The 22,883-nt window shown below is 40.4% G+C and overlaps 2 protein-coding genes across 2 annotated transcripts; one reads left to right on the plus strand and one right to left on the minus strand.

Moving 5' to 3' along the window:
- The first annotated feature begins 1,024 nt into the window (after nucleotides 1–1,024).
- On the plus strand, nucleotides 1,025–5,881 carry LOC100741733 (protein obstructor-E). The gene is made up of 5 exons (XM_003487452.4): nucleotides 1,025–1,392; nucleotides 3,178–3,396; nucleotides 4,196–4,463; nucleotides 5,221–5,355; nucleotides 5,478–5,881. The coding sequence occupies exons 1-5, from the start codon at nucleotides 1,332–1,334 to the stop codon at nucleotides 5,491–5,493; spliced, it is 699 nt and encodes a 232-aa protein (XP_003487500.1). The 5' UTR covers nucleotides 1,025–1,331; the 3' UTR covers nucleotides 5,494–5,881.
- Nucleotides 5,880–20,504, minus strand: LOC100742089 (protein obstructor-E-like). The gene is made up of 3 exons (XM_003487455.4): nucleotides 19,845–20,504; nucleotides 8,651–9,061; nucleotides 5,880–7,662 (listed from the first exon to the last, which is right to left on the minus strand). Exons 1-3 carry the CDS (start codon nucleotides 19,897–19,899, stop codon nucleotides 7,352–7,354), a joined length of 777 nt encoding a protein of 258 aa, XP_003487503.1. The 5' UTR covers nucleotides 19,900–20,504; the 3' UTR covers nucleotides 5,880–7,351.
- Between the last annotated feature and the right edge of the window lie 2,379 nt (nucleotides 20,505–22,883).

Genomic DNA, 22,883 nt, shown 5'->3' on the forward strand with positions numbered 1-22,883 from the left:
TATTATCTTCTGCCATAGAAAAACACGACGAAACTTCTTCTTCTTTCCAAGATTATTTTTAATTATCGTTAATTAGTTAACTGTTTCCTTGCAACTGCTGTGACACATTACAAGAATCGAGATAGCTGCAAGGGGTAGAGTTTGACATTAATTCCTTAACAAGTTCAGACTCGCGTGAAATTTATACATATTTTCCAATCACAGCATGAAAATGATTTGATACGTTACGTACATAAAATACACACACGGTGTAATAAAGATGGTCGTTTTATTAACTTTTCGACTACTCGAAAATGATTATCTTCGACCATTGTACGCGTATCATTCTGTGTGATTGTTTCATTCATAACTGTAACAATGATTACCTAAATAATTACGAACGTAGTAATTGTCTAATATAATTACAGCTCACGTGTGTATAGCACGTGTACACTTATGTGTACTTATGTACATAAATTTGCATCGTCGTAAACACGAAAGTTGATGGAAATGTTAACGAGGAGGAAACGCTTAACCGCGTTATAAAATATCAGATAAGTAGCCGTTTTCCATGTAATCAAGATGCTAGACCGAGGTTTTTTGTTTTCCAAAATGTCAGTCCAGCAACGCGAAACCCGGTTCTTCTTCTACGTTGCGCAATCGTTTCTACAAATTATTTTCTCCGCTGCACCTACGATATTAACGTAATACGCAATTGGCGGTTACTCTTACATACGCTCAGTGTCGACGAAAAATTGGAAAAAGTTCTGCGCATTATGAAGAATACGCGCTAATTGTCACGATGGTTACCGTTGATTCGCGTCGCTAAATTGTCTAGGACGGTTAAAATAAGATCAATTTTATGGACTAAAAGATGTTCGCCAACGTGAATGATTTGCTTCACAATATCAGAGAAAAAGTGTGGAAATAGGACATAATACTTCGGAAAAATTAAATCTTATGGTACATTTCGATCTATCGCGGCTGCCAAGACAAAATATAGAAAATTCACAGTCATATGGCAGTGAATGCGTTACGGAAAATCTCACGAAAGTCCAACCTCTTTGAGACCGCATTTTCTCACGTTTCTCGCTTCGCTTCTTGCAAATTCCCTTTGGATTTTCGGATGAGACGTTCGATCGGCCGCTTGTCCGCTCGGCTACGCTCGGCTCGGTTCACCGAAGTCGCACGATCGCTCGAAGAAATCGACGCGGAGAACGATCGGTAGGGTGGGGTAACGAGAGAGCAAGTGTACCAAGCAAGTGAAGGGAGAAGCTCTCTGTTCCGAGGTCGATAACTAAGTGTCAGTAGTCAGAGTCGACCCGAGTGGAGGATCAGACCGAGCGACCACTATGACGATCGAACACCGGAGGAGCGTGACCTTTTTGGCCGTGGTGATTTTTCTCGCCTCCGGTAAGTTTTTCTTTTTCACCATCGTCGGTCAAATCGAACACCTCTGCTAAGATTCCTCACGGCGAAGTCTCCTCCTTCTCCTTCTTCTCCTTCTCCTTCTCGACCTGCGGATCATCGGCGACCAACGATGCGTCTAGAGAAGCGCATCGACCGTTCGGGTTGCATCCCAGCAGGCGTATTCGCGTCTGATCTCGGTCGTTCCCCGAGTTACGACACTCGTGTCATACAATTTCAATAGCTTTCACCGTTGTCTCGGCGACCGCCTCCTCTCGCCATATGGTTACGTCGACGTGACCTATGATATAATGGCGGAGTCTGTCTAGCGGGTTTGCACGCCTTCCTCTCTATTATTCCGAAACGTATTCGCCATATCGTCGACCACGATCTAACCCGAGCTGCATTATTCATGCACGCGCCATTCGGATGGCACGTCGCCTCTTTCTACATCGCGTTCTTCCGTATTCCTCCGTGTCTTTTCTGTCGACGTGCTTTTCTCTTTGTCTTTCTTCCATATCACAGACACAACGAACGTATTACGTAGCCGGTATATTTGTTTTACCGCGCGAGGGAATTTCAAAGAGTTTCTCGATTCAATCGAAGAACCACGCTTTGGTAATTTACGATCGTAGATGGTACTCTTCTTACAGATGGTTTCGGCTCGAATATCCGCTGATATTTAAGACTCGGATGTTCGTTAAGTTCTCATCGGATTGGCATCGTTCGTCGTGCTTTTTTTCGGCATCTTATCGATGATCGATGCTACTTTCTATTTCTCTCGATAACGAACAACTCGTACTCGCGTGATTAATATCGCTAAAATATGCGGGTTTCTCTTTCTACCTCGAGCTGGTTTGTTCTTTGCCTTCAGCCTTCTCGTTCTTAGCCCGTCTCCTTTCTATCGTGAACGTCGCCGGTTACTAGAAATCTTTTTGCCAGCAATTAGCCTCGACTACCTGTAGTTTGCGGTTTTCTCGCAGTGTTCTTCCTGATTGTTTCTTCGTACAAAGAAGCGCCGACTTTCCATTCGCCGATGCACGAATATTTTTGTTTCGCGACACGCTTTGTTACTCGACCAGCAACTAGCCTCTTTTTTTTCGCTATCGCGTTTTGTCGTACTTATTCTTTTCGCTTGATTGTCTATTCAAGATTCACCGTCTGTAACCTTGACTCGCTTTCTCTATCGTTTTGTTCGTTCAGAACGAGCATCTTAGTAGTAGTAAATGTTCTTTATATATTCTTTCAAGGTAACGCGTGCATTTCTTTCCTCTATCCTCCTCCTATTCTAATATCCGAGTTTGTTAGATCGGACACGGACAATTTTTCTACTCAAAATGAGACGAAGCGGAACTTGTAAAGAAACTACAAAGAAGACGGCAACTTTGTCTAAAATAGCATAAGATTTTAGTTGCTTCGATTCGTAAGATTTCGACTAAATTTCGAATTGCAAATGACGACGACCCAAGTCCACCGAATCAAGAGAACATAAAACAATACGATCGTTTCCAGGTGTTTTACGACCTATCTCGTCCTTTTCTTCTTCTTTATTGCTCCGATTAGTCGTTTTAGCTATTAAAATCTGCTTTTTTAGATTGTTTCTTATCTCATAAATTTGTATCTTTCTAGTTTTTCTAAATGTCGCCATTCGTTATAATAGAACATGTTGACGTTACTTTTCGGAGAAAACCTTTGACTTTTTTCCTTCATCGATTTACTTCGTTCGTCTTTCCGAATATGATAATAATTTTTTCCATCGATAAATAACATTTTTTTCACTTCGATGTACAGTTGAAGCAGCTACCCTGTTGGGTGCGCCACCCTGTCCCAACCCTCATGGCGTCCACGCGTACGCTCACCCCGAGGACTGCAACGCATTCTTCCTCTGTACGAACGGCACCCTGACCCTCGAGTACTGCGAGAACGGATTACTTTTCGATGGCCATGGCGCCGTACACGACCATTGCAACTATCACTGGGCCGTCCACTGCGGAGAACGCAAGGCTGACCGTAAGTATCTCGTTACGTTCTCAACAATTGCGACGATGTCGTAACGACACGCATATACGAGCTACGCGTGAAGGTTCTGTCTTTCTATCTGGATTTATTAACACCTTGTTTATAGCACGTCGTTAAGTCGTAACGTTAATCCTGTTGCGATCCTTGAATTTTCATATTTTCACAGCCTTGCTCTGATATGTCTATCCTCTTGGCGTATTAAAGCAGCACTAATTAAAAAGTAAGATAAAACTGAAGCAAGGAATCACGACGTATCAACGACGAAACGTTTCAAGTGTTAGAAAGATACAGCGTGTCGAAATACGTTACGTCGAAGAATACGAACGATGCTTACGACCACACTGCGGACTTTCGCGAATTTATGGGAAATTTGAAGGTTCAAAAGTGGACAGACAACGCAAATACAAAGAATACAACGAAATATGCAAGGTGTAACATCCGTTGCGATATCTCGTAGATGAAAGAAATTTCAGTTCAGGTCTTATCTTTTAAATTGTATTCCTGAAAATACGAATTCGCACAAATGTCTCTCTGCTTATTAAAAAAAGAAGAATAAGAGGTCCGTGTTCGACCTCTTTCGACCGATTTCGACCGTGTTCCTGGTAGTTTTCATTGCGCGTTGTTCCGTCGTTTCCTGAACATTCCAGTCTGCTTGAAGGCAGACTTGAAACGTTAGAACAAGACGCATCGCGTTACCAAGAAACACAACCGGAGCCCGAAGAATCACAGATACGTCGTTTAATAAACATCGTGAAAGTTCGAAATGTAAAAATCTGTGGGTCGTTTTCAGTCACTCCGCTCAGTAGCCCCGGCTGCGAATATCAATTCGGTCTCTATCCTGCCAGCGACCTGTGCAGCACCACTTACATCAAATGCGTCCACGGACATCCCGAGGAAGCGCACTGCGACGCAGGATTAGTATACGACGAGAAGAGTCACACTTGCGTCTGGCCCGATCAACTGTTGCCCTACTGCAATCCGGAGGAAATAGTCGGCTTCAAGTGTCCTCACAAAGTACCTTCGCACAGTGCTGCTGCCAAGTTCTGGCCTTACCCGAGGTAACTTGTTCCTACGAAACCATTGTTTTCGCAGTTGCCATTGTTTTCAACGATATATTATTTATAAACGCTTCGGAAATTTATTCGATGGGTATGCGATTGATATACATGGGCGTTCGACGAGCGACGAACAATGGCTGGATTGTAAATGCACGATGTGCATTTATGCGAATCTGATCATCGAAGTTCGTACGCAAAATGCAGACTTTTTTGTTGGGGTCTATCGTCTGTCGTAGAGATGCTTTTCCACTTTTCGTTTCTGTAATTCGTTATTTATTTTGATAACGGGTCGTGATTAACAGGAGACTAAAATACCGACAAGTATTTAAAGGTAAATAAATGTTTGATTTTACACGGAATAAAAAGATATTAATAGAAATAACGAAAAGTTTTCGGAGGTTTCTTTAAACTGCACCGTCGAAGGAGAATTTATCGATTAAATAAATTACAAATACTGCAGGCTGAATCGTTCGTTTGAAAGCGAAAGAAGCCGATGTCCTTAAATAACCAGCGACCGCTGTTTTGTCCGACGCAGAAATTAAAAACCGGTCTCCCTATGCTTTCGAGAGGATAACTCGAAGGAACGCCCGTTGAGAGGCGACACGTGTTTTACGGTTATTCGGCGTTATCGTCATGTTAAGAAACCCAATTTTCGTCGTTTCTCTTTCTTTTAATGGTACAGCAGCGAGATAAAAAGCAAGGAAGAAATGCGGTTAAATATTTGTAATCCTACTTATAGAGAATATTTGTTTCTCAGATTCCCTGTACCTGGGGACTGTGGCAGATTGATCACCTGTGTCGATGGTAATCCACGTTTGCTTACGTGCGGCGATGGAAAACTCTTCGATTCCGTGAGTCTGAGCTGTTTGGATCCTGACGAACTGCCTCATTGGTACGTTAGAGATTTCATCGTTTCGTTAACTTTTATTTTCATATTTTCGATGAAAGTGAGAATGAAAATTATGTAAAATATAATTTACCAAGAATTATAAGTAATTCGTCGGTTTGTTTCAGCGCCAATACCGTTTAAATTACACAGGGATGTCAGCATCGCTATTCGAATTCGCAAGAGTCTATCAACCGTTTTAGAACCTCGAAATCTGCAGCCTTCGCCGTTTATTCGAAGCAAAATATTCCACTTGATAAAAAATAATCTAATCGCCCACCGAAAACGTTACGAAACAGTAAAATTAGCGAAACTATAACGCAAAGTATTGCATTATCGGTACAAAGTAGACGATATCGATAGATCTGTACAATTTCACAGATGTATAATAATTATAAAAAGCAAAGATAGATGTATCGATATTTCTAATTACCTTTAGTTAGAAAAATGTGTTTTAAAGGGAAAACAACTGCAAAACGACAGGGACAACGACGTGTACACTGAACATTGGAATAAAATGTGGACATGCGTACAAAAAATATACAACGTACACTTTATTTCAACGAGTCTATATCCGTACAATTGTGGACGTTTTAATAGATGCTTACGATTAAGGCGAGAAGGGAGAGGGGGGGTGAGAATGGATAAAAGAGAATATTTACACTTTGACTGTAAAAATGACAGAGAACAGTGTGGTGATAGTTGCTTAACAACAATAATCAGGGGGTGTACAATCAAGATGTGTTCCATACGATTTACCTATATCCTTTTTAACTTAGACGTATGTGCGCAAAATAGTCGTCGACGAAACGACCATAATTAGAGAAACGAAAGAAGAAGAATGAGATATAAAGAGGAATATCTAGCACTTCTAATCAGAAGTAGTTACATACTTTCTAACGAAGCGGTGAATATACATAAAGAACTGAGTTCAACAACGCCGCTTGCGACCCCGCGCCATTTCTTCTGGATTCGAGTGCCGCGATACCGATCACAATATCGGTAAATTCACGTTTCCTGGCTTGCAATCTAGATTTCTGTACGTTTCGAAACTTTGGAATGAATTCTCGATCGCACTTCTCGCGGACGATTGTCGTCCGATCGACGCTCTTGGACTGCATTCTCACGCGCGTAACGCGTAACGTATGAACATTTTGTAAAGGTTCCTGAGTCGCCTGGAACTCGGTTGGAACACGATTTCGCGTAACTGCAACGTGTTTAGCGCGTACGAATATTTGTATGACGTAGGAACGATGAAATGAGCGATTAGTGGGCTGAATTTCATGATCTAAAATTGATCTAAACGATCAAGGTATATGAAACAAAACCAACGAGAAGACGAGGGACCTAAAGATATTAATCGCTAGTTTTGAAATTGCTTTGCAGTAGGATTTAGTACTTTGTCTTTCTTTTCACGAAGACACGTTATTCTACAGGCTATATTTTACGAGCTACGTTTTCAATCGGGAACGAATATTTGCTCACAAACGATCTCTTGTTACAATTCTATCATCCTTGAACATTTAAGCTTCTCCTTTTTGTCTCGGTGTTATCGACATGTTTACGAAAGAAACTACGATCCAGCGATCTAGCCCGAAGTAATCAATTTCGACAGGCGCGATATTAAAAGAGATCTGGTTTCCTAGAGAATAAATAATAGAACGCGTTGTAAATACGAGGCAGATAGAAGACAAATCGAACGATAAAGCGATTAAACAGTCTTGTCCATTTCAAGCTTTGAGCAATCGATCCTCTTACTCTATCGTCTAAACCGTAGATCGCCTAAGTACACGACGTTGACGAAATAATACGCGAAGTACGTAAAATAATATCGAACCAAACGATACCGATCGCTCAACGATTCTCCATGATTTTTCCTTTGTACGGTAATTTGCAAAAATCGGCTCGTTTTAGACGAAACCTGAAACCGTCCTACGTTACACGTTCCACGCGCATAGACGCAGTCCAAGATCTTACGATTTATCGAAAAGCGTCGAACAATTTAATTTCTGGGGCGAGCTCGAAGTGGAATCGGCAGTGCGCCGGCTGGCAATGGCGGAACACCCGGTGGAAGGTTTTCCTCCTCCGGTTCTTGTTCGTTTCGTCCTTCAGGGAGGTCGCCCTCGAGGTTGGGTGGTGTCGTGGGTACGTCGCAGTCTTCGGTGGGTGGAACCACGCACCTGAGCGACCTTCGATCGAACACCAGCATGGCCGGACATCTCTGTAGCCGTGGATATCCTCCTTGACATTGCCAATAACGGTTGCAGGATTTGCCCAGCGGAACGTTTCCGTTCGCGTCGTCGTTGCACAGAGCTGTTGGAGATTCGATTACGCGTTATAGAATATGCCAGTGTAAAAGACGAGGTCGTTAGGAAACACGGATAAGCGTTAGTATCTTGATACTCTAGCATCTAGCAGAGTAATTTAAACTTGGAATGCCGTGGAAAAGCTATGTACTTAGAAACCGAGGATTTCGGAATTTTAGCGGGCGACGATCTCCAATTCGTTTGGTTATGTAATTTTATGAAACATGTACGTGCGTCGTTCGAACATTTTCGATTAATATTTTGTAATATTAATATTCTGTAGTTTCTATACACAGGAGCGTGGTTGTACAGCGTCGACTAGAGGTATTAGGACATCCGACGATACGTAGTAAACATTCTTTAATCGCGATATTTTATGGGAAATCTGTTGCTTCGTTCGTATCGCGCGCGTTTCGCAACGTAAAATACCCATAGAAGCAAAAATTTCTTTGAACGAACGAGTGGGTGTCTTAATAGCTATCGTCTGCAACGTAGGATCGATAAGGATGAAGGATGAAGTAAATCTGTAAATTCATATTGCAAGCAGTTTTGGCCGCGATCGGTACTTTTACAAGTTCGCCGCGATGAATGAGACCTCTTGTTCGTCAACTTGTCAGGCTCCTCGGTTACCGTCGAGACGAGACGATACGACGCGTGGGGCAGACGAAGGTGCGACGAGAGCTCGCTTCGAATGCTAATTAACGACTCACCTTTTTTTCCCGGCGGAGGCCACTGACATCGAACGTAGACTACACGAGGCGAAGAGAGAAAAAGAACGACGGGCGCCGCATACCCACACGCGCGTAGACTCTTACATGGTCGCTTTCGAAAGTGAGAATGATCGCGAACGTCGCCTCTGGCAAAATGTTACGCGTTTTGCGAAAGAGGGAACGGATGTCAAAGAAGCAAAGATAGAGGGGAAGACGTGGTGTAATAAAATGGAATAATTTGCCGGAGATTTTTCGACCAGCAGCGAAAACCTTCCATCTACTCACGATGTTTCTGACATCCTTCGACGTTCTCCGGCCAATCGCAGGATCTGGCCCTCTCGTTGTACAAAAGTCCACCGATGCACAGCTGTTCCGTGGCCGTGCCATTCCAGCAAGTCCAGTAACGAGTGCAAGATGTCTCGTGGCCGAAAATACCGTAGAGCCAGTCACAGTGATCAGCCGGGATCGGTGGATTCGCCTGACGTTTTCCGTCGCAATAATTCGCTCTCCAGGGGTAATCGCAACCCTCGGTCACGCCACGGTGCTTTCCAGCGAATACGAGGCCGTTTGGACAGTCGAATAATTCTGGGCGACCATTGACGCACTCCCAGTAGCGATCACAGTATTCTATGTCGCCGACGACTCTGGATTTTGTTTGACAAGGGTCTTCTTGCTGTTGCTTCTGAGCACGCGATACTGTAACGCACAAAAATATTAGTAAAACGTGTTTTAGAAATAAAGCTGTACGTCAAATTAATCGTAGGTGTGATAGAAGGACGAAGGATGGAAACGATAGTTTAGGATATCACGAGAATTAGCATTCGATAAAAATGGGAACTACGACGATCTAAATATCAAATTCGTTACACAGATTTTCTTCATCCGTCGAGATAAATCTTCGAACAAAGTACTCTTTCGTTCTTTCGGAACGTATCATTCCCATTCACGAGTCGTTCGTAGGTGCGCTACTTGGAGGAAGAAATCTGTAATTCGAAGAGGATGACAACTGTTAGCTGCTAATTAATACCAATTACGAAACGCTTGGCGGCGGATCGCTCAGCCTCGATCCATTATCGACGGTTAACATACAGTACTAAAGTACTAAAGCAATAAGTACCAAAGTACTAAAGTACTGGAAGTACTAACAGTACCAGAAGTACTAACAGCACTAGAAGTATTAAAGTACTTGAAGCACACGAAGTACTAAGCCACTAAAGTACTACTTAAGTACGACAGTTGCTGCATGGTTTTTCAAGCGGGCAGGAAATTATGCGTCATTTCCATTGGGAAGGCCGTACGTCTCGCAACTTAATATCCAGCTGCACGACAACATCTTTTCGTGATCTCTTCTTTCGATCGAGGAACACGTTCCCGTCGACCATGAGGCATAGTAACACGATTTCTTGGCCGATCCGATCGAACGTTTCTGACTCATCGTTCGTTGGCACATCGATCTCGCAGAACGAGTCACGATCCTAGTTTTTGTCTTGAAATAAACATTTCCAAAAAGAAAGAAATACGACCGTGTAAACCATGAGAAATTTGGCGTTCGAACTCTACTGGAATTCGTAATTAGAGTTAAGAGAAAAAGAAGATTTTGATCGAAAGGTGTTATACAATTTTGAAACAGAAGTTACTTTTAGCGAATTATAATCTTATTGTCTCATACTTGTCTTTCATACAACTTTCCTGTTACCCTTTGAGAAACTTTCTCTTCTATTTATTATCTGTAATGGTTCGGGATAGCTTTCATCGAAAGCTTTCATTTCAGTATCATCAGATACGTTCTCTAGTTATCACGATACGCTTCAAGCGTAATTTTTAGTCGATAGAATAGTTCGGAATGCATTTTATTCGACGAAGAATTAAATAAATCGAAATCTCATTTTCTTATTATGAAATTAAAATTATTTCATGCTGGTAATTCACGATAGTTAAGCTTCGACGGTCCGAAGCTCTTCTCATACTTGTTTCAATAAAGATACGACATCGTAATGTAGCTGGTACCCGCTGATTATTCTGCCATTATGCCGCGGCAGTCGTTTTTCAATCGCTGGCATCACAATGCGATTATTATATTGTTATTTTATCGCGCCATACGAATTTTTTCATCGGAAGATAAATCTATGCAAGGCAAGCGTTGCAGAACACAATCCTCTGTGTGATATTTTCTTAGATGCCCACTGTGCTTGGAAAGGTGTTAACGTTTGTTGCAAGCGCTATGGGCAATCGTGTGAAAATTGCGATACAAACAGTCTGAGTCCGAGGTATACCTACTTACTCGTTTCCTTTTTCACGCCATTATATACAAGGTGTTAAAACTATTCCTGTCAATTTCTACTTGTCTTCGCTTAAAAGAAATACGCGTATAATTTATTCGCAATATTTATCAATTTCTCTTACGTTTTGTCGAACTTTTCTTCACTAACCGGTCACTAGGACCGATCATTATTAAGCGAAGCGTGTTCGCAGAGCAGTAGCTCCTGACTACAAAAATAATCGAGTTTCTCCTTCTCTGACTCGTTTTGCCAACGGTTACAATACGTAAATACGTAACGTATTATAAAGAAACTTTCCAGGTATACAATAGTCACGTAAGCGTATGCATCGTTGCCATATTCCGAGGCTTTTCTAACGAAACTTCAAGTAAAACTCATCTTAACGACGCGTGCGAACCGCGTAAGAAGCGATAGGAAAATTCGTGTCATAGTTGGCGGATCGATGCACACGTTGCCAACATCCTCTGCCATCATCCTGGTTGCCAACAACCAAATAAATCGTGTGAATACGAATACGTGAATACTATTACTCCAATACAAGATCAATCAATCAAGATTAATACAAAAACGTTAGCTCGGAGAATTTTTCAGCGCATTCACTTCCACTCTCGAAAGGTGAGTAAAACAATATAAGGTACAATGTTACAAAACTTACGTACACTTGTTACATCTACGCGAAATCATAAAAATAGTAAGATGTCTTGCTCTCTCTCTCTCTCTCTCTCTCTCTTTGACGTTCAAAAGATCCGATGCAATCCTATCCCAAAGATTTCTACGAATCAAATATTTCAATTTCTTCATTTCCTCTTGGAAATACGCTTACAGTAATTATACCGGTACGTGAGTACAAACTAATATTGCGACAAAATGTGTTTTCAGTTTCTTTGCTAAGTCAGATACATTTGCTAAGTTTGACTTTTGTACGCAGACTTTTACGACCGATTGTATATATTGTACGTATTTCTCGGTAAGCTAACGTTGCGACAAGACGATTGAAACCACCCAAACGAAGCGCGCCGTTCCAATGAACCAGAGTCGTGAAATTAATTTACATCCCAAGTGAAGTTGCTGGTGCCACGATGGAACAGTTGGACCGGCGCAATCGCTTAACCACAGGAGGTTACACGTAGCGGTCGTAATATCTCGGTTAATGGGCGCATTTCGGTGTCCGAGACCAGGTAGAAAAGCGAATACATACATAGCAAAGTAAGGTGGGAAGGCAGCTCGTAGCTCGCTCCCAAGAGAGCATGGTCCGGGCACGAGTGAAAGTGTCTAGCCTTGACTTGCAACCTTCATCCCGCCCCTTTCCTCTACCCTGTCCTCCACAAAATCGAACATTCGATTCATCGACTTCTACTCTAATGTCGTTCTCATCCTTCATCGAACATCGCGATTAATAAACCGAGAAAAGAATTAAACACGTGAAAGAAACTGGCAAGGCAGAAGTTGTTCGGTGACTTTCTCGAGTCCAGAAGCGAGCACCGAAATTTCGTTCTACATAAAACTTCCTTAAAAAAACGATCGTACAAGTCCGATACGATATTTTCTCTTCTCGAAAAGAAATCATTGGCCTTTAAAACATCTTACGATGCTGGAAATGCTGGTATTACGAAGATTTGGAGAGTTTAAGGGACTAAGGAGTAGGTATAGATACAGTTACAGGGGGATTGGAAAAAGCATTTGCAGATACTTTTATTTTACAATGAAACATTCTTCTCGTCAGATTCTACGTTTCAGCTTCGTATTCAGTTTCATGCCAAATCTTGGTACTCGAAAAGAAATTGCTACTAAATGATAGGAAATATATTAGGTTGTCCGAAAAGTTTCTTACGTTTTATGAGGAGATAATAGACGCACGATGTTTTTTGTTTTATATTATTTTGTCGAATTACGTACGATCCATTTCGTTCTGTTGAGATAAATATCGCGACATTTCACAGACTCGGTTTCACGTTTGTACGAAGGTGCATTGTTGTAAAATACGTTTGCGAAAGAAAGACACTTTCCGGACAACCTAATACTTGGACCGAATGATGAATCGGATTATAAAGGTGCAAATACTTTTCCATAATCAGTGTACAAAATTTTGTACGGACGATGTTTCAACGAAAATATGAAATTCGTCAGACAGCAAAATCCTCAATCTGAAAACACCAAAATAACGGAGAAAGCAAAATGTGAAAATGTCTCCATTTAGCGTTGTAACTAAACTAATTCTCGTCTTTTACCTTCGTTTCGTCTTCGTTTCGATCCGCTTGATTTAGACGGACAATTAAAAAGCAACGTCTGTTTCTTTTTTTCGCGATGTGGAAGGAACGGAGGAAGAACGAAACGATGCGGCGTTTGGAATAAAATTTCGATAATAGGCCCGATTATGATAATGGATTAGATGATACGCTTAAACCAGTTTCAGGATGCAGAAATGGAACGATCGAATTTGGAGACTGTTCTAGAACGGTCACTTGAATGTCAAGGATACACGCGCGGCTGCAACGCACGGAAGAAAATGATTCTTCTAGCATTTTGTTATGGACCACGAATTACGACGCAGGCAGGGAATTTCCAGGTGTTTTAAAATATCAGGCCGCTTGAAGCGATATTTATGGCTCCTTCCTGTTCCACCCTACACTCACGCTTCGTACATCAGAATTAAATCGCAAAGAGGACGAGATGATACATTTTTCTAGTGATAAATATTCGTCCCGTGGCTCGGTAAATTTTCTATTAATTTCGTAGTAACTGGAAGAGTAACTCGTATGACAGAGATTGCACGGCCGAGGAAAAGCGAGCGCGCAGCGCACCTTCGAGTATCCTGCGCGCCTTTCCAAATGGAACGCTTCGCCGCCATTCGGACGTCTAGAATACTCTATCGAGTCTAGAATGCTCTGGAACAGTGGTTCTTAACGCTTTAAACGCGTCTGTCGTCAATAGCGACGACGAAACGAGAATTTGGTGAAACACAGCCAAACCTCGTCAATGAGCGACGTCATGTGTGGAAAGTTATATCGCATTTAGCTTTGTTTAGCCTTGTTTCTTCGCGTTTCTTCTAAGAATCACGCGTAAAGGATCGATCTTTCGTTTACCACGGATCTCCTTTAAATAATTGTCTGCCACCATGGATGCCCGATACTTAATTGAAAATTCAAATCCGTGACGTGTCTCGAGTATGTATATTTAAAACGTCGAGAAAAGAGATCTAACATAAATAAATAAATGCACATACTTTTGTCAAATATCTTTTATTCGAATAATAAGATATACGTCGGTGGACCGCAGATTAAGAACCGCTGTTCTGGACGATTATGTCGAATGTTGTTGCCTGCGAGTACAATAGAGCGCAAACAATGCACCGTGCTAGAAGAATCGAGTCGCCACCGACGAGAAATGAGTTTTCATGTCAGAAATCATTAGCGTTCCAGCATCTACGCGTGGCTCTTAGCATGGTCGAAAATCTTCAGGATTTGGTCGAGAAACGAAGCGAAGAACGATAGAAGGAACGAGAAAAAGTACTTAAAAGTAAATATTTGATCGAGATTATAAAATCTGACGAGATTATAATTTATCTCGAACGTTGCATACGATTTTCTAAAATAGCGAGAATTTGGAAAAATTTGTCGAGACTATATAATTTCTAATTTTGATGAGTTTAACATCTTATCGTTAGCCATAGGTTAACGTAAATAGCAGATACGTAAAAATTATTAGCAAAAACGTTCTACAGAGAAACGCTAAGATACAGTCGCCTGTTGACTTTGTAGGTGGACACATCCCTGGTTAGGCAGCCTGGTTATGTAACAGAGACTCTTATTAGTGTCGTGGAACCGAGATACTTTCCCTTCCTTTACGACTCCTTGTAAAGAAGTAAGTGGTCGCAGTAGGCCGCTAGTTTGCGTTTAACTATAAGAATCGAAGTCAACGTACAACTGTGAAACTCCTAATTGTTTACATTCCATAGATAACACGTGCGATCTTCTATGGCCTGTTCTTATGGACTACGAACCTCCTCTCCCGTTTAGCTATCTTCTTTTTTAACGTTCCACTTTCGTAGCTGTTTCATAGTCGCTTTCTACGGTCGAAAATGCATCCATAAATTTTATACTTGTTCGTCGCTCTTAATACGTATTATATGTGCCGATGGTTATGAAAGTGGTCTAAGTCATATACATATTTTTGCCAGATATTTTTCAAGTTTCGCGTTTAACGCACGAGCTGAACTGCGTTTAACGACGCAACAATCGACTCTCGCGATCTAACGGTTTCCACTACTTCGCGAACATGATTTCAGATTCTTGTAGCGTTAATAGGTTCAACGCAAAATAAACGATAAAACCATTTTTCTTTTTTTAGATTCTTCGTTCAGGCCGACGCATATTTCAAGAACGTTTATGGTCGAGCTTTCTTTACTTTTCACTCTCGATCTACTATGTAGACGAGGATCGATTAACGCTTTGCGGATTGGAGCCGCGATTTCCCGTCTTTCATTTCCCACCTGTTGGCAACGAGAGACGCGAATTCGCCTATTACATACGTCATACGGTATTCTATAAAAATGTTAACTACCGTTAAATAAAACAGTAAGAAAGGCAATGAATGCTATAAATGGAGCGTTATGAATAATACGAAACCGCTATCGATATATTAGATAGATTTTTCAAGAATTTAATAAAATAATAAATTTTGCTCTTCATCGATGAAATTGTTTTCAAGCATATCATGCTAAAAAACGTTATCAGAGGTATCTTTAAATATGCTCGTTGATTTTAATAGAATATTACGTCTGTCAAATGCTGCTCGGGAAGTTTGTTTCGATATTAAACCCTCTGGTCGACGTAAAAATTATATCGAGAAGTTTTTCGCGGAAAACCATGCGAGGTTCTGGGATGCTGGAATATTCAAGTTGCGTGAAACAAAATTCGCACCTACATAATTCGATAAACGTACGATCGAATCGAAATGTAAATGGCTCGAAAAATACGCGGCAATTCAGGCAATGTCGTCGGATCATACGGTCCTCGAAGTGTTCGAACGGTTGTCGAGATAAACCAAACACGTCGAGTTGCAAGGTGTCGTCTCGTGTTCGTCGAGAAACGGCGCAGTATTAGTCATGCGTAACTGTTTTAACATATGCACGTCCGTGACTAACAGTAAACGCAAAGGCAACATCGTTCTATGCATCGTGCGAGATATTCAAAGAGAAAGGTCTGTCTGTACTCTTTTTCATGCGAATTCTCTAAATCGATGCACGGACCGTAAGCTTGATGTACGCGCTTATATACTTTCCCAGTAAGTACCCCATTACTCCTACCGAAATCGACTTTCCACCGATTAGAAAACCATATTTCTTTGCCCAGAAAACCGTGTTTTAAATCCATTCCAGCGTGTTCAAAGGCGAATCGACGAGATTCCGTCTACGCTTCGATTTTTTTTCCCTCCCATGCTCGCGCATATCTTCAAGCAAGGACAGGCTAACCGGTAGATGAAAAATCGAACAGGTTTGGTTAGGCGGAAAATTCTGGCGCATACCGAACCAGTACGACTGGACAGACGGCAAACTCTACAGAAAGAGTAAATGTCACTACTGGACGTTTCACCGTGTTTCTTCCTGATCGTGGAAATAAACGAACATCGACGGCCTTCCCGTGACCGGTAAAGAGTTACACGCGAGCAAATGGTCGTACGCGATAGTCACGGGGCCCCACCTTTTCACGTTCCTTCCGTAAAGTGCAACGTTCCACGTGAAAAGTCAACTCGCGTAATAAGCGTTCCACGATCCGTACACCGTTTACGAGATACGAGCCACTTCCCTTTTCTTCTTCTTCGTCCGTGGCACGCCTTTTTCTTTGTCTTTTCCTTGCCCCTTTTCCCTTCGTGTCGAGTATTTCGTATTATTCGCTCGATGGATACGTTTCGAAGAGATCGCTTTCTTCGGGTACAGATTTTATCAGATCGGTGTTTAACGCGATCATCGTCAAAGGAAATTAATCCGTGTGGCCGAATTTTTGAAACGTTAAATGACTTTTTTCTTCCCGTAATTTCTTTGCTTTCACCTTTTTTCCATCGTACAACTCTTTAAAGGAATACCAGCCGACCAATAGACTGCCGACGTTTATGTAAATTCTACGAGTACAGATAAAGAGATAGAACGTAAGCAGAGATTTCTCTTACTCGTCGAATATTACGAGTGTCATACTTAGCATATTTCCGTTCGTGTCGCATCCACTATAACTATTTTTCTATCGGTAGAATTCATTTTTACCGATATTCCTCGACAAATTTGTCGGCGTTGTTTGTACGTAAAAATATGTAAAAACGTATGGAATGTGTGTGATTAATGTCACGCGTATTAGCCGTTTCGCTACAACGATTTTTCCAGCCTTTTTCTGGCTTGCTTCCAAGCAGCCTCCTTTTACTTCTTTTCCACCCGTATAATTTGCTTCTTTTTCCTCGTCTCGAGGTTACGTTGCTCGAACGACGTTTCTCCTTCTCGTTTCACAGTTTTCCCACTAATCAACCGAATAATAGCAGTTTTTTCTTCAGATTGTGTTAAAGCTTCCGGGTCCAGGCAACCATATCGTGAACGTATAGAACGACGTATTCGCGCTTAGTTCCCGAGAAAATACGCAGGTGGACGGTTCTATTATTCGAGAATTCTTGTCCTGACATTCCAGTCGGCCGCAAAGGAAATGATAGCGGAAATCGTCCGGAATGAATAAATAATTAGACCGTTGTTCGGCTGGAAAATGATTTCTATAATAAAATTGTACGCCACGATAGAAAGTCGAGGCTCTTACGTAAAGAGTCGTTGTGAATCGAAGAGAGATCGATACGAGATTAACCCCCTGGAGATGCGTGGCCTCGTTAGATCTCGGATTAAAACTATTTTGGCTTTGCCACGCATAATAGAGCGAGCCTATTTTGATTTTATAATAATCGAACCGTAGCGACCAGCACCGTCTACGTTATCATTTTTCCATAAATCCTTTATTTATTAATATTTCGTCGCAGACCGAGATTAGTCTTCGGAAATCGATATAATTATTGGTCAAGTGATCCTTGTCCGTAAAATCACAGGTTTTAAATTAATCTTTGATAAATGGCAAAGATACGAAGTCACGAATGTTCTTATATTCTGGAAGTATATTTCAACGCTATACGCGACAAAGTTTAAACGAAACGTTGTAGGTTCGCGAATTAATCTCCTAAACCCCAGGCGGAGTTTAAAACTGCATCGATAAGAAGGAGAGAGATTTTAGATTTTGAAACGCGTCGTTCGAGAATGAAAACAACGACGAAGATGATGAATGGTATGAAAATGAAACGAAAGTTTCTATTCACGGTATGTACGTTTCATAGAAAGTAATCTGATGCTAATAGAAACTTATTTGAACGATAATATTTGAGAAAACGATGCATCGTTTTCATCGTATGCCAAAGTTGTACTCGCGCATGTTTATTCCATTAGAAGAATCGAGTTACGTAGGGAAATCGTAATCGAAGAGTGGTATTTTTGGCATCAGGTGAAAGCATCGAAAGGTGTTTGACAATTACGCGTTCAAATAGCGATCAGGTGTTTATTTAGGAAGAATTATGAAACAGGAAGTACTTTTACCCGTGTTTCGCAACTAAGGAGACTAGATACGCGAGTGACATTTTGCTACTTCATACGCGAAGTCTCTCATTCCTAAGCTTATCGACATCGTCGCTTCATTATCGTTACAACGATTATCTTTTACGATTGTTAAAACGATGAAAGAATATTTATTCCTCTGATCGACGATACGTTGATACCGTTTGATCGTGGTAGAAATTTTAAACGAGAGATTAATCGGTCGCTTTGCGATCTACAGATGCAAAATATTCGAAGGAGATAAAAAGGAGAGAGAGAGAAAGAGAGTGTGTGTGTGTGTGTAATCTGTCGGCTGAGCTACTTTCATATTTTCACTCCCGAGACACGGGAGAAAGTTCTCAAGATGTGTGAAACCCGATGAACGCTCGTCATTGTCTTACGAAGGCCCGTGTAATAATTATTAGAAGAGGGGCACTTCTCAGAGTTACGAATACCATATTAAATGATAACGGATATTGTGCAACAAAATAGGGTTAAAGCATAGAAGAACCGACAATCCAGAGAAACAGCAATTAGTTGGACACGGTCGCGAGTTAACCAACGTCATTTCACAATCCTCTTCGAGGTTTGACAAATGACAATAGAAAATGACAAATGCGATTCTGTATTTCTTCTAACGCAATTTTCCTTTTTTCTCTTTCGTAGAAAATTTGCCCATCTTTTATCAAATTTCGTCAACGAGCTTAACGAGAACTTGTTAAGTTTCGATGTCGAGCAAATTTTCTCACGAAGAAGACAATCGGCGATTCGATGTACGGTAACGAACAACTTAATCGCCACACGCTATCAATTAATTGCAGCTCGATTAATTGCCACTCGTTTCTTAACGCGAACTTAACGCGAAAGCGAGACGTGCTCGATGCACGGCGATTACCAAAGGGATATTTAATCGAATCGCCGTTGATTTCGACGGAGAAGATAGACGAGGTGACGCGGTGTTAGACATCGCCATTAAGCGCGAGAGCAATCGGAAGAATCGTTGCCGCGAAAGTAGGCCGATGCGCACACTTTTTAGATCCAGCGGCCGCGAGAAACGCGCTCGTCTGATCACAGAAAGTCCGTTTTCACTTGCACTCGCGACCTGTATTCGCGCTCGAGCTACCACTACCGTTTAATCGATTAATAAAAAATCGACGAACCCCTACAACCCGGCAGCTCTTTTTACCCGTATTAGCACGTGATAATGGATCATCGACCGACCGGCAAGACGAATGTAAACAGCACTCAAAGCGTTTATCGCGTGGATATTGTTCACGACGCGGTGAGTCGCGTTCGCCGTACGGACAGTAAAGTCACTTAATTTATACGGACGATCGTGACCGCTCTTCCTTTCTCTCCCTTTAACGACGCGATAAAACAAAATCGTGGTTAACGTCTACGGTTACATCCTCGGGGAAGACAACGTGGGAAGAAGACAATAAGAAAGAAGAGACCAGAAGGTGCAACGGTACGGGACAGAAGATGCAGGAGGAACGTGGACGAAGGAGGAGAATGAAGCAGAAGAAGAAGAAGAAGAAGAAGAAGAAGGAGAAGAGTAAAAAAAGTAAAACGAAATGTAAATATAGGGACTCACCGTGCGCAGCCAGGAACAGCAAAAATAACGAGAGAATCTGCGACGACGATACCATTGTGACTCGTAACGTGTTCGGCCTTGGGAAAGACCAATTCGATTAACTCGAATCTACTGGAATTTCAATCCGGCGACTGGAACCATCCAAAGGTGGGGCTAGAAGCGTGAAGTGATTCTTATGGGAACCGAAGAAGCTCGGCTGATGAGTTTTCGTGTCGAGACTGGTCACTGGGAGAGGCGTTTGGCTTCGTGTCTTATATGAGCTCCCCACTCTTCCGGTAGGTCCGATCTCTGCGGCATAGGAAGGCCTCCCTGGAGAACACACCTGGTTTCTTCTATCGAGAACTCCGTCGCGCACTCGGTATCCTCTCGATCGATGATACTTCGGGATAGATCGTTCGGTTTATCGGAAATCAAAACGTCGTGTCGTTGATCACTCTCGCGGTGAGAACGTTGTCCTTCGTGCCGCTTTTTGCTTGCGCGGCATTTCATCGGGACGATGAAGTTGGATAGCATCGGGTAAAATTATTGCGGTAATTAGAATAAATACAGAGTTATTTACGGAATTAATTTATGGAATTATTAATGCAATTGCGAGACTAGTTTCTCTATTCGATTCGAGAAAAAACCTCACGTTATCGAACGAAAGATATTTTCCTATACTTTTTACGAAATTATTGAATATATTAATATTATATCTTCGATAAGCTTGCGTTTCATTAGAGGGGACTCAAGACGTTGTTAAACGAAACAAGTCACATATTTTTTCTCTGTGTTTCTATCTTTGCTTGATGCTGACATCAGCTCAAAATAGATACAAATTAAATTTATTTGTGTAAATTTAGATTTACGATATGGTATTATAAGTCAATAGAATTATATGGATGCCATGCACATGTACGCAACTTCCAAGTCACATACCGTTACAAAAGATGAAAACAAATACATAACCTTGCGCTGATTTCGAAAGAAACCAATGATTCATACCTGAATTATAAAACGTATTAGACAGCATTAAATCAACTAATGGATGAATGAAACGAAATCCGCATTCGAACCAACGACCCTGAATATCAATTCCGTTTTACGTTTTGATTTCCCGCGATTAGTACGATCGGTTCGTACGCAGCTGAAATCGGACGCAGATCTCTCATTTCGATTCTATTGTCCGTGATTTAGCAACGAAGTAATTGAATTTATCGAGCCATTCTTCACGCTCGGATGCTTCGCTACGACGTTGAGTAAATTGCAAATTCGCTCTATCATACACGATCGTGTTTCACTCCAGTTTTCTTTTCCTTTTCGCGACTAAACACGCAGAAATTCTTCCTGCTTTCTATGCCATCCGCCACAACAATTTTCTCATCCGACACCATCCGTCCATCTAACGGAAAAATTGATTCGATTAAACACGAGTACATAGATCGATCTTACGAAACACGCTGTATCCTCGATCCTTCGGGGAACTTGCACCATTTTGAATTCCTTGAATCCTGTCCGATTTCAAAATATAAACATCGCAAGCGTATCATCGTACAATATGTCATCGATGAGTTCCCATTTCCTCTACCTCGAGATCTCACCGAGATTTAACGATTCTGTTGCTAGAAAATCGAAAAATACCAAGTCAAATATCTCTGTAATAGCAGGGACGGAGAGATCGCGAAGGATCTACGGAATAAGAACGAAGAAGGCATTCACCGAGCGGATATCGAGATGATCTTCGATCTAATATCTTCCAGATTGGTCGTTATGCAAGATTAAAAGCGGTTTATAGCGGCAGCTAACGAAACGGGTCGTTCTTCGCTGTTGCGAAAGCGAAGAATGGGTGTTAGTCGATATAAAATGCAGATTATTCGGTGTCACGGCGCTATTCGCGAAATCCTGACTAATGATTTTTCCTTGTTGCCTGCGGTAGCGAACTATAGCAAAAAAAAAAAAAAAAAAAAAAAAAAAAAAAAAAAAAAAAAAAAAAAAAAAAAAAAAAAAAAAAAAAAAAAAAAAAAAAAAAAAAAAAAAAAAAAAAAAAAAAAAAAAAAAAAAAAAAAAAAAAAAAAAAAAAAAAAAAAAAAAAAAAAAAAAAAAAAAAAAAAAAAAAAAAAAAAAAAAAAAAAAAAAAAAAAAAAAAAAAAAAAAAAAAAAAAAAAAAAAAAAAAAAAAAAAAAAAAAAAAAAAAAAAAAAAAAAAAAAAAAAAAAAAAAAAAAAAAAAAAAAAAAAAAAAAAAAAAAAAAAAAAAAAAAAAAAAAAAAAAAAAAAAAAAAAAAAAAAAAAAAAAAAAAAAAAAAAAAAAAAAAAAAAAAAAAAAAAAAAAAAAAAAAAAAAAAAAAAAAAAAAAAAAAAAAAAAAAAAAAAAAAAAAAAAAAAAAAAAAAAAAAAAAAAAAAAAAAAAAAAAAAAAAAAAAAAAAAAAAAAAAAAAAAAAAAAAAAAAAAAAAAAAAAAAAAAAAAAAAAAAAAAAAAAAAAAAAAAAAAAAAAAAAAAAAAAAAAAAAAAAAAAAAAAAAAAAAAAAAAAAAAAAAAAAAAAAAAAAAAAAAAAAAAAAAAAAAAAAAAAAAAAAAAAAAAAAAAAAAAAAAAAAAAAAAAATAAATAAGCAGGGATTGCGCTTGGCCGAATCTCTTGGCCAATTCTGTGACAGACGGTCTTAATACAAGTAGCGTTGTTTAATTTGCATTTCAACAGTCTCAAAAGAAGACCTTCACGGTTTCTTTCACCGGTCGGAGCCGTTTCACGCGATAACTCGGTGAAAATAGTAGTGAAACACACTTGGTCACAGGATGAAATTCACTGGCGTTCATCGTTTATTTCTTCTCACGTGTAACTGCTTGTTGCCGCGCTCGTTGTGTTCAGACGGAAGTGGATAAACGGTCTCGCAATATGAAGGAAATTAAAAGCAGTTTGATCAGAACGACTATGTAGGATTCGCGATAACAGTTTATCGCATACCTCGACGATTAATTTGTGCGATTAAATTATCTTTTATCTTATGACGAGTATATACAGTGGCTACAATATGATAAGTATTGGCAGTTTGTATTTATTG

This window comes from Bombus impatiens, unplaced genomic scaffold, assembly GCF_000188095.3.
Source record: "Bombus impatiens unplaced genomic scaffold, BIMP_2.2 scf_0155, whole genome shotgun sequence".
Classification (NCBI taxonomy): Eukaryota; Metazoa; Arthropoda; class Insecta; order Hymenoptera; family Apidae; genus Bombus; species Bombus impatiens.

Coding starts and splice junctions, on each gene's coding strand:
- LOC100741733 (XM_003487452.4), top strand. CDS start 1,332: ATGACGATCGAACACCGGAGGAGCGTGACCTTTTTGGCCGTGGTGATT. Junction 1,393..3,177: donor GGTGATTTTTCTCGCCTCCG/GTAAGTTTTTCT, acceptor TTCGATGTACAG/TTGAAGCAGCTACCCTGTTG. Junction 4,464..5,220: donor AAGTTCTGGCCTTACCCGAG/GTAACTTGTTCC, acceptor TTTGTTTCTCAG/ATTCCCTGTACCTGGGGACT.
- LOC100742089 (XM_003487455.4), bottom strand. CDS start 19,899: ATGGTATCGTCGTCGCAGATTCTCTCGTTATTTTTGCTGTTCCTGGCT. Junction 9,062..19,844: donor GCTGTTCCTGGCTGCGCACG/GTGAGTCCCTAT, acceptor TGTGCGTTACAG/TATCGCGTGCTCAGAAGCAA. Junction 7,663..8,650: donor CGAAGGATGTCAGAAACATC/GTGAGTAGATGG, acceptor AATCTCCAACAG/CTCTGTGCAACGACGACGCG.